The sequence below is a fragment of the Sminthopsis crassicaudata genome, chromosome 1 (genome assembly GCF_048593235.1).
Source record: "Sminthopsis crassicaudata isolate SCR6 chromosome 1, ASM4859323v1, whole genome shotgun sequence".
In the NCBI taxonomy this organism is placed as follows: domain Eukaryota; kingdom Metazoa; phylum Chordata; class Mammalia; order Dasyuromorphia; family Dasyuridae; genus Sminthopsis; species Sminthopsis crassicaudata.
Window position 1 is genome coordinate 669389368 of NC_133617.1, and position 11344 is coordinate 669400711.

Sequence of the window (11344 nt, forward strand, 5' to 3'; positions counted from 1 at the left end):
GAGCTATTTATCAATTGTCAAAGAAGCAATTGAATAGTCTAATTATAGTCTCATAGTCCAATTGAAAAAACCAAAATTTTTAATCCCCGCCGACTTGTATCCAGGCTGAGCATCTCTCCTTCAACCAAAGTTAAAGTGTATACTCCAGTCTTTACATTAATCTGATCATTCTCTAAATGCACTCTAGAATGTATCCATGTCCTAAAGTCTCCCAGAGCTGAGCATGTTACCAGGGACAGCATAGTACAATGAGAATATCATCTTTTTTGTTTTGTTTAGTTTTGAGGGGTTTGGGGTTTTGTTTTTTTGGGGTTTTTTGGTCATCTTGTTTAGAGAGGAAGCAGAGGAGTTAAGTAAAAATGGATCTACTCTCAGAGTCAGGAAGACCAGAGTTCAGGTTGTTCCTGACATATACCCTACCTACTAGATAAATCACTTTACTACTTAGGACTCTAAACACCAAGTTTTCAAGTGTTATCCTTGATCCCTTACTTTACCTCACTTCCTATGTTCAGTCACTTGCTAAATATTATTTCTACCTTCACACTATCTCTTGAATTTGTTCTTTTTTCTCTACTCACAGCCACCATTCCTAATTCAGGCCCTTACCTCCTTAACCTTAACTGGACCATTGGCCCCTATTTTCTCTCTTTGGCTCTAGGCTCTTCTCTCCATTTCTTCTACACAGCTACCAAAGTGATTTCTTTTCTTTTCTTTTCTTTTTTTTTTTTTTTTTTTTTTCTGAGGCAATTGGGTTAAGTAACTTGCTCAGGGTCCCATAGCTAGGAAGTATTAAGTATCTTAGGTCACATTTGAACTCAGGTCCTCCTGACTTCAGGGCTGGTGCTGCACCTACTGGGCCACCTAGCTGCTTTTCCAAAGTAATTTTCTTTAAGAGCAAATTTGAGCATGTCACCCCTTACTCAGCAAATGGTAATAGCTCCATGTTGTCTCTAAGGTCAAATACAAATACCCTGGCTTGGCTTTTTTTGGTAAGAAAATGAATATATTTTGTTTTTATATTATGTCTATATTTAGCCCTATATTCCTCTTCTTTCCTTCTAACATAGATTTTGTTTAAAAGAGAGAAAAAAATAAGCAAAACCAATGAATACATGTAAAAAAAATCCAATATTATATGCAATGTTCCACTTCTGTTGATCCTTACCTGTACAAAAAAGCTAGCTTTGAGGTGTCTTCTCCCTTTTCTGTGGGTACAAGCTTGTTCTTTATAATTTGCTATTCAGCTTCATTTGTTTTATGGTGGTGATTCTTTCCATTTGTATTGTTATAGACTCAGCTTCACTTTATATCAATTTGGGTTTTAAAACAATTCACAATCTGGCCTCAATCTGTTTTCAACTATACACATCACTTTTTCCCTGAGCTCTTCAGTGCATCGAAAGTAGCTTCCTCTCTGTCTTTCACAGGGAACACTCCTATCTTCTGGGGCTTCCTGAAAGCTGACTGTTCTCAAAGCCCAGAATGTATTTCCTTCCCACTTCACCTAATCCTTTGAATCTTTCAAGATGAGTTCAATCATCACCTTCTCCATCTCCTTCAAACTTCTAATGCCTCCCTCCTTAATTATCTTGTTTTCATTTTGTATTTATTCAATATTTTGTATTGACTTCTGTTTGTCCATTGTCTGTGTTATCTCTACTTGAACATGAACTTGAGAAAAGATTGATTTTTTTGTTGTTTTCATATCCCAGGTACCAATTGCTGCGTGGAGTAGTGCTTGATATATACTTGTTGATTGTTTGGTTGATAAAAATGTTAAATAACCAGAGGCCCTGGATAGACCTTTGGAGTTCTTTATGAGCACTCAAATCTCTTTCAGTCCATTTAAAAGGAAGGTAAAAATGATCCGAAGTAACCACTATCTGCCGGTGGGAGGGCCACAGAGATACAAAGCTATGAATATTCAGAGGAGAAAAGAAGGGGAGATTCCTGGAGGAGTTGATATTTAAGTCTTTAAAAAGTGTGTTAACTATGGGAAAACGAATCCCCAAGGTGGAGGAGTTGGAGTCCCAAAACGCACCCTCTCTCCCCGCCCCAAGATTTTTTTTGTGGGAGACTGGTAGAGAACAGGCCGCTTTGGGGAGAAAGAAATCCCAGTAAGGGGAGGGTTATATCCGCTTTAAGGCCTGCTGGGGTTTGGGGCGGGAAATTGGGGTGGGGGTTCAGTGCGGGTGGGTAAGCAATTTCAGGAGTTCAGAGCCTTGGAGAGGAAGTCAGGAGAGACCTTGCAATTAAAAAACAAGCAGTACTTCCCGCGCCAGGCTTTGTGCCATAGGGTAGGGAGACAGACACTTTTACCTATCATTTACATTCTTTTGGGGGCCGATTGCGGGGTTGTAAAAAGTACTTAAAAACAAGGACGGGATAACAAGGAAAGAGGGTAGACAGACAGCCTGGGGGAGTGGTTAGAGAGCTGGCCTCGGACTCCGTGGGACCCGGACCCACCTCGGACGTATCTTAGCGGGCTGGTTCCGAGCCGGGGAGCCCTGCATGCCGCAGGCAACCATGGGAGACTGCAGACTGGGTTCTGTCCGCATTGATGGGCATTTCTGGTCAGCTCCTTACATTACTGAAATTCTAGCTTCAGACAAAAAAGAAGTGGTGTCGGGGTACGCTTGCCCCTGGGGGCGCAGGGAAGGCCCCTTTGGGCGATGGACCTGGGGCCGAGCTGTGAAGGGAGAAGGAATTATTAAAGGCTCGGAAGAGAAGGGGGTGCATCCTAGGCGCGGGGCGGGGGGCAGCCTGCCCAAAGGCGCAGAGATGGCAGTCCTGGGAGACTCTCGGCTGAGGCCGGCGGGCAGGACAGAAGGCTCGGGGACCACGCCTGGCCAGGCCGCTTTCCAGCGCTGAGGCGGCATTTCTCCGAACCTCAGTTTCCCGCCCTGTCACAGGAGAACAAGGACACCCCTGGGGCGGGTAGGTGCGGGAAAACGTTTCGCACGCGCCTCTGCAGCCAGTTACCTCGTAGCCTTCCCTTTCATCCCTATCCCTCCGACGGGGGCAGCTCGGGTCCGCCAGCTGCGGCGCAACGATGCCGTCGCCAGGGGGCGCAGCGCCACCTTCTCTCTTTCCTTCCCCCTCCTTTCTCCCCCCTCACCTCTGCCTGGGGTCCGGCGTTGTCGGGGCGGAGAAGAAAGCCCAGCGTCCGGCCTCGCTCCCGGCCCCGCAGCCCCTCTGGCGCCTCCCGGACCTCTCCGGTGGCTGGCCGGAGCCGCGCCCCCCTCCTGGGCAAAGCCCCTCCCCGGCCAGTCCGCATTCCGTGAGGGAGACGAAGGGTTAAGCAGCTGGACGGTCTTCCGCTAGCCGGGGAAGACTGGGGAGGGGGCGTGTCCGTCCCCGGCCCCTCCCCCCGCGCTCGTCCTCTCCCCTCCCCTTCCCGAACGGCTAGGGGCTGCCGGCTGGTGCCGAGAGGAGCCAGCGGCCGGAGCGGGAGCCAGAGCCGGGGCCGGCGCGGTGAGTGCCCGCCGGGCCCGGCCCCTCGCCGGGCTGCTGAGCTGGGAGCCCGGGTAAGTGCCGGCCTGGGGGGCCGAGGGCACTTGGGGGAAGTTGGGCGGAGCGCCGGGGCCGCCTCCTGGCCCCGGCCCCGCGGGGTTCGGCAGCGCAGCGGCCGCGGCGGCGCTGGAAGTTTGGGGCAGAGCGTGTCCGGCCGGACCCGCGGACCTCGCAGCGAGGGGAGCGCGGGGCGCGGCGGGCAGTGCGGCCCCCGACCTCCGGGCCCGGACGGAGCCCGGCCCTGCGAGGAGAGCGAGGTCCCCATTTCCCGCAAGGCAAGCGGCGGCCAGTCCCTCCTGCCTCTCCTCGCCGGCCCTTCCCCGGGTGTGCGGACAGACCCGGGCCGGGAGCGGGTCCCCGGGGACCGGGTGACTTCGGAGAAAGCCCTTCCCCTGCCCGAGCTTCTTCGTCTGTGAAATGGGCTGGCTGGTCTGAGATCCCTTCCGACTCTTAACGTTCCGTGATTCCTTTCTAGGTAAAGGGGCGTCCTTTCCCATTTGGTCCTCCCAGCATCCAGGCTGGGCAGAGGGCTGTGTCAGCCCTCGGAGATCGGGACAGACAGCCACAGACAGACAGACAGACTAACGGCCGTCCCCAGGCTCAGCCTCGGAGACTGGCAATGATGCTCTCCTCGTAATCCTGCTCAGCTCCGGTCTTCCCTCTCCCTTCAAGGCGCGCCACGGATCCGAAGTCTAGGAGAGGGGAGGGTCCTCAGAGACTGAGGGTCATGGCCCTGGGCCAGCAGCCCCTTCCAGCGCCCCCCAAGTGAGCAGGCAGCCATGGCCACCAGTGGGGCCCGCACCTTTGTTTGGCATGTGTTCCCGGCCATGCCCACATGTCGGGTGTACTGTACCCCTGCCTACCAGGAGGGGCACCTCTTCGTGCTGGGTGGGTGCAGCCGGGCAGGGCTGCCCTTGGGCACAGCAGAATTACTCGACGTAGCTTCCCACAAGTGGCTGTCACTGCCCCCACTCCCCACTCCCCGAGCTGGTGCAGCTGCAGTAGCCCTAGGCAAGCAGGTATTGGTGATTGGGGGCATGGATGCTGGGCAGAGCCCCCTGGCTTCCGTGGAGGCTTACCACATGGACGAAGGCCGCTGGGAGCTGCGAGCTGCTCTGACACAGCCCGCCATGGGCATCTCGGCCTTGGAGAGGGGTGAGCAGGAGCTTGGGGCGGGAGGCTGATCTGGGGGCAGATACAAGATCCTGGAGAAAGAGCCCAAGGCTTGCGGGGACCTCCAGGGCACCTAGAATGGGACCCTTAGAGTTGAAGATGGTGGGAGAGGGAGATAGAGTGTAACTCTTGGATTTGAAAATCGTGGGTGTGGGGCACAGAGTAACCTGGCGGCAGTAGTGATTTTAAAGAAGGCCCAAATTTAAGAGTCAATAAACATGGGTTTCAATCCCTCCTCTGCCAATTCAAGCTTATTTGACTTTGGAAAAGGAAGTCACTTTTCCATTCCAACATTCAGGTGACTTCCTTTCTCTGGAAGGGGTCAGACTAGATGAGAACTAAGATTCCTTCTACATCTCAATCAGTGATCAAAGGAGAGCAGCTCTGAGAGGCTCTTTAAGGAGAAACAGGGGACTTCTGAGACCTGAGCACCCTAAGTCAGCCGACTTTAGTTTCCCAGTAGATCCCCAGGAGGAGGAGCCTCTGTCCAACCCCTCTTCCCAAGGTTTTCTGCGCACTGCATAGGCCCAGGCTCTCTTGTGGTTTTTGTTTCTTCCCCCCCTTTACTCCCAAGAGGCACATTTTGACCTTCGTATTAAAATTAGTGACTGCTGGTGAAGACCCTCCTATAATCAAGAGTCTTGCAGCTAGGGCTGCTAATAAGGAAAATGGCATTGTCCCTAATCTCAAGAAGCTTGTAGTTTATACTAAGGGATGGCATGTGTACAACTAAGTTATAAAAGGGAGGATTATATGAGGCAAAGGTTTCTAAGGAAGGCAGACAACACTTGAATCTTGAAGAATTTTAACAGATTAAAAAAAAATGCGGAGAACAACATTCTGGTGTAACTGAAACTTAGAATAGGAAAGGGAGTAAGGAGAAAAAAGTCTGGAACTCTTAAAACTGCTAAACCCTCATGTGGGATAGAGTTACAGGGAGCTGGACTATAGCGGTACTACTACCAAATATCCTCCTCAAACCCCACCACTACCACCCACACTCTCAGCCCACAGCCCTGTCAGGAGCTGTCAGAAAGTGGGGAGTGAGGATCTTAGCCTTGTCTGGGTGACTAGGAGGTCAGACCAGCTTCAGGGAAGGCAGTCCTTCCATTCAAGGGAAGGAGGGGGGCTTCCTGGAGTACATTAGCTTGAGTCTGCATTTCTCCCCCCCCCCCCAAAGAAAACCCAAACCTTTATTAGTCATCCTGGGAGACATGAGGGCTGGGAATGCAGACAGCGGTGGCTCCCACAGTTATAAATAGGCTGGGAGGGAGGGGAAGAAATGTGAAGATGGGCTAAGTGGAAGATTCCTGTCTAAAACCTTGAGTAATGGAATTGGAAGACCTCCTGCCTACCTGATGATATCCATTCCTTTTCTTCCTTCCACTAAGGGAAGCAAGAAAGAAGGAGGCTGGGGAGAATTGGCTAGATAGAAATTCTGGCTAGAAACCAGAGCTCTAGGCCCCTTGGTGATTATCATGAGAGCACCTGTATGATTCTCTTTAATGATGCAGATACCTGACCGCCCCCTCCCCTTTTTCTCACATACACACACACACACAACACACACACACACACACACACACACACACACACACACACACACACACACACACCCAGAAATCTCTTTCCAAAGGGAGTCCAGGAAAACATCCCTGCTTAACTGGGCCTAGGGCTGCTATGGATAAGGGAAGCATCCAGGAATTCTCTCCTTACTCCTCAGCCTGATAAGTGTATTAAGATGCAACCCACAGCTGTTTTATTCTTTCTATTTAAATTGGATCCTATAATCCAAACAGAAACCTCCTAGTACTCTACTTTGTTCTCTCCTCTCTGACTTCAGCTCTAAACTGAAACCCTTCATCCACCTCTTCCCCACATCACACATTGAGTATCCCATCCCCAGACTGAGCCTCCAATTTAACCATAACCACCTCCCCCTACTAATTGATCTTCTTTGCCCCACAAAGGTTTCTTCTTCAGAACCCTCTTTCCTAAAGTGAACCCAATCCCCCTCGTCGCTCTTTAATTCATTTAAAATCCTCCTGTCCCAGACTGAGTCCCCCACTTACTCTAATGCTTCTACCCACACTTAAGTATGCCCTGGGGTTGGGGAGGCCCCTGGGCTATGAATCTGACTGACTACAGGCTTTGATGCTAGACTGGTTGCTATGGCGTCTCCAGGGAGACTGTGCCAGCTATTATAATTAGATCCCCCGCTTTGTGCTCTTCCCGACAGAGAACCAATGGGGGTGTGGGTTAGTGGCTAGGAGCAGATAGCAGTGGGGATCCCCCTCCCCATTCCTGTGGGGGCAGGGATAGATCTCAGGCTCAACAGGAAGGGAGAGGGAGTGGAGCAGGAATGAGCCCCTGACTACCTCCTGCTGCTCAGGTCTGTCTCCCCTAGCTCTACCAGCTATGGTGCCCCTGGCCCAAAGTAGTTTTTTGGCTTTTTGGTGAGTTACAGGCTGACCAAAGTGGTTGCTAAGAGTTGTCCTGGCCCAGAACAGAGTTAGTCCAGCGAGGCAAGCTTACCTCCATGAATTTAAAGGCTGAAGCTGCCCTCTCTCAACAGATGGTGTGGTGTATGCTCTAGGTGGGATGGGTTCAGACACGGCCCCACAAGCGCTGGTGAGGATGTATGAACCTTCCAGGGACCGATGGCTCTCCTTGCCCTCCATGCCCACACCCTGCTATGGGGCCTCCACGTTCCTTCAGGGGAATAAGATCTTTGTTCTGGGTAAGTGGCTCCAGATCTAAGTTTGAAGGCTTTGTGATTAGGGTTAGGAACCAGTTTATGACCACAGGGCAGTTTGTGACTGCCCTCACAAGCATTATACATGAGGGAGGGGGTCCTGGGGCTGGGGCAGAGAGGCTGAGAACAGAGGGATGTCTTAGTGACTCGATTTTTTTCCCTTTCTCTCCCAGGGGGCCGCCAGGGGAAATTGCCTGTGACAGCCTTTGAGGTCTTTGATGTTGAGATGCAGACTTGGACTCGCTACCCGAGTGTGCCCAGCCGGAGGGCCTTTGCCAGCTGTGCCATGGCAGAGGGCAGTTTCTTTAGCTTGGGGGGTCTGCAGCAGCCTGGACCCCACAACTTCTATTCTCGCCCACACTTTGTCAACACTGTGGAAATGTTTAACCCTGAGCAGGGTGAGTGTCAGGTCACTTGAGGACTGAGAATCTGGGGGTCCAGACTGATTTTTTTTTTCCCTTGGCTAGAAAGCATGGGCATTTTTGCTTAGATGAGGCCTTAAACTTGGACTTCAGGACCATTTTAATTCTCATTTGGACATCAAAGCAGTAGTTTAAGAGGTCAGTCTGATTGGTAGTGCAGAGGAACTGTCCTATCTCTCCTGCAGGTGCCTGGACAAAGCTTCCTCGTTCTCTTCGAATGAGAGAAAAAAGGGCAGACTTTGTGACTGGCTACCTTGGGGGCCGAGTCGTGGCCGTGGGAGGCCTTGGTAAGTATCCCGAGTGCCCTGGCTCCCTTTGTCCTGTGTCTAAGCTTTGGGGTGGGGAGAGGGAGAGATTAGGGGAGCAATAACTAGTGGGTGAGTGAGTTAGTATGATTACATCTGAAGATTAGATACTGTCTCTTCCATTTTCTTAGAAGTGTATGTATACATTTAATGAGACTTCACTTTATGTGTGGTTAATTGCTTTACCAACTTCACAGAGAATTTGAAAATAATATAATAGATGGTGCCTTTTAAAAATTCAAATATCAAGCATATTTTCTTAGGGATCTTTGCTATAGTAGAGAGTTTTAAAAAGAGGTGTCTGTTGAAGGAACTGTATATACTTTGCAGCATTAACAAGGCCCCTCTGGGTGTGGAATTAGAGGACAGTACAATAGAAAGGTCACAGGATCCGGAACCTGGAGACCTAGGTTTTGCCCTTAAAACAATTAAAGACCCTCACAAAGGCTCATTTTACTCCTCTGTAAATCAGGGCAAATGGTATAATCTCTGCTTATCCCAACAAGGTTGTTGAGAAAAATACTTTGTAAACATCAAATAAAGTAGTTACAAAACTAGAGGCTTGGTCTGGATGACCTGTGGGTAGACATTGCTCTTTCTTTGACCAGGCTCAGGGTCTGGCCTCCTAAGGCTAACCCTGGCCCACAGCTCAGGCTCTGATCATCACACTGGGTCTCTCCTCTCAAAGGCAACCAACCATGTCCCCTGGGCTCTGTGGAAGGCTTCAGCCTGGCGAGAAGGAAATGGGAGGCACTGCCCTCCATGCCGACAGCTCGATGTTCCTGTTCCAGTCTCCAGGCTGGGCAACAACTTTTTGTCATTGGTGGAGTGGCCCAGGGCCCCAGTGGAGCTGTGGAAGCCTTGTGCCTACGGGATGGAGTCTGAAGACTGGGCCGATCCACCTGGTCAGATCTGCCCACCAAAGACTACGATGGCAGTTTCTGCAGAAATTGGGTGGGAGGGGAGGGGGGAGAGCATATTGCTACCCTTGGCTCGGTGATGCTATTTTCCTGTCCGTGTTTAGAACAAACTTTGGCTTTCTGAGGTAGGGAGTAGCACGGAGACGCAGAGCAGCCCCTCAGCAAGAGCTGAACCTTGGGTATACACCAACAGGCAAAGAGGTGGCCCAGTGGTGAGTGGCCCACTGCCATCCTGAACGTGTAGGGTGGGTAGGGAGGAGGGAAGGGAAAGTCCAACTGGTTCCCCAGACACTGAGCTCTCCTTGGTATTAACACATCTTGAGCTCCAGGGCTCGAGGGTTCCAAGTTTTCTGGGAGTAGGAGACCAAGAGTTTTCTCCCATCCTCGCACCACTTTTGCCCTTTCCCAGTGTGGCCCCCGATCCAGTTAAGTCATGGCAGGGAGTTGCTGTGGCCCTCAGGAGCCGCGCCATCCTGTGGGCCTAAGCTGAGCGAGAATCAGGTGCAGCCGGGTCCCCAACAGGAACTCCCCCCTAGTTCAGTGCCTACAAGGAGGCAGCTCCACACCTGCACCTCCTGCATAAAGCTGGCCTTCACTGTCAACACACAACTGTAAACACACGATACTCAGTGGAAACAGAGGGCTTGTGATTTGGAGGGGGTGGTCTGGGGTCCAGGAGAACTGAGTTTTATCCTGGCCAAAGACCCTCCTCGATAATATTGGGGGAAGGTGAAGAGAAGAGGGACTGGAGGGGAAATGGCACTGGCTAAGAGGCAATGGTTACCGTTCCCCATTCCACCAGTAGTAGTTGGTAGACTTTGGGCAAGTCACGTCAGCTCGTCGTGCCTCGGCTTCCCCATCTATAAAATGGGGCTCTGTAATAACCTGCCCTACCTCACAGGGCTGTTGTGAGGCTCAAAGCTGTCATCACATGAAATAAGATGTACTAAAGTGCCTGGTGGTGGTGATTACTCTGCGTACTCTGCCATACTCTTTCCTCAGGACCCGGGGGGAGGGGGCAGAGGGGGAGCACAACTTGAACCAGAACCCTCTTTCCTATTTCTTGACAATTCAAGTCTTGTGTCCTCTGTGAATAGCGTGGTGTATCTCCCTAATGTTCTGTTCTGAGCCAGGGACTCAGGCAGGCGGAGAATGAACGACCGGCTCCTAGCAAGACAGCAGGGTGGCAAGAGGCCTAGATGTGCCATGTCAAACTGCTATGGCCGGCTGGTGGATCTTGTGAGCTGCTTTTACAATGTCATTTATAAAGGCTATCTGGCGTTTAAGAAGACCTGGAGTAACAACCTTTTAGATGCTCAGTTTCCTTGTCTGTCAAATGGCGATCAGCACTTCCCTTTCTGCCGTGTAAGTGTATTACGAGGACAGGGTGGAAAAGCTTTTTGCAAGGGAAGCTGTACAATGGTATGGCAGTCCTTCAGATAATGGACAATCTTGAGGTCTCTGGACCTTAAGGAAGCTTTGGGTGCCGAGTGAGCATAGTCCCTGCCTAGAAAACACCGTGCTCTTCCTACCTTGGCCTGTTTATGAGCTATGTATGTCAACAACCCAGTGTTTGATCTGTAGGTCTGGCCTTTGTCCTGTCTTCTCCCAGAACGCAGAGGTTGAAGGTCTAAGCCACAAAGGCGGCCTGCTCCGTCCTAAGATATTTTTCCTGTCTTTTCCTCCATTTTTCCTGAATGTGGTTTGAAAATTCTGCTCTTCCTGCAGCTGTGTCATGGAGAGACAGAGGCAGAGTGATGAGAAGCACCACCATAGCACAGCTGGTGCCAGGTGTCCTTTGTTAGCTCGTTGGCAGTGCCCACTCCCTCCTCCCTGAACACCACATCTGTACCATAGCACACTCCTTCCTCCACTTGGGGGTGGGTGTTTGGCCTTTCCTGCGTAAGTCATGCTCCATCCTGAGAAGGGTTCATTCCCCCAGCCCTCAGCTCAGCCTTTCCCTTAAAACCCAGCTCCCCGTCCCATGGGTCAGGTATGGATCTGATAGTTCTAAAAGGAGTGTCCCGCCAAAGCTGAACGGGCCGGCAGTGTGACTCTCAGGCACCATAGCAGGGGGACTTGGGTGTGGGGAGCTTGTGCCGGGCCTACTGGGCTTTGGATTTAGGAGGGACCTCAGAGAATGAACCTTCAGGACTCTTGCAACATTTTGCAACAGTATCTCTAAGATCCTGAGTGATGGGAAACCCATTACACCTCCCGAGGCAGCCCAAGTTTACTCTGGGATAGTTCTAA

General features: G+C 51.2%; 1 protein-coding gene and 1 long non-coding RNA gene across 3 annotated transcripts; one reads left to right on the top strand and one right to left on the bottom strand.

The window, feature by feature from the left end:
• Positions 1-1116: 1116 nt before the first annotated feature.
• On the bottom strand, positions 1117-3237 carry LOC141551534 (uncharacterized). Its single transcript, XR_012484892.1, has 2 exons — positions 3122-3237; positions 1117-2692 (listed from the first exon to the last, which is right to left on the bottom strand). It is a non-coding gene; the product is annotated as an uncharacterized LOC141551534 (long non-coding RNA).
• A 101-nt stretch (positions 3238-3338) lies between these two features.
• Positions 3339-10046, top strand: KLHDC8B (kelch domain containing 8B). Of its 2 annotated transcripts, none has more exons than XM_074283269.1 (6): positions 3339-3530; positions 3992-4671; positions 7265-7429; positions 7618-7842; positions 8052-8153; positions 8860-10046. In XM_074283269.1, the coding sequence occupies exons 2-6, from the start codon at positions 4296-4298 to the stop codon at positions 9054-9056; spliced, it is 1065 nt and encodes a 354-aa protein (XP_074139370.1). In that variant the 5' UTR covers positions 3339-3530; positions 3992-4295; the 3' UTR covers positions 9057-10046. The 2 variants fall into 2 exon arrangements, with proteins under 2 accessions (XP_074139370.1, XP_074139371.1); XM_074283270.1 differs by lacking the exon at positions 3339-3530 and adding an exon at positions 3569-3791.
• The last annotated feature ends 1298 nt before the right edge of the window (positions 10047-11344 follow it).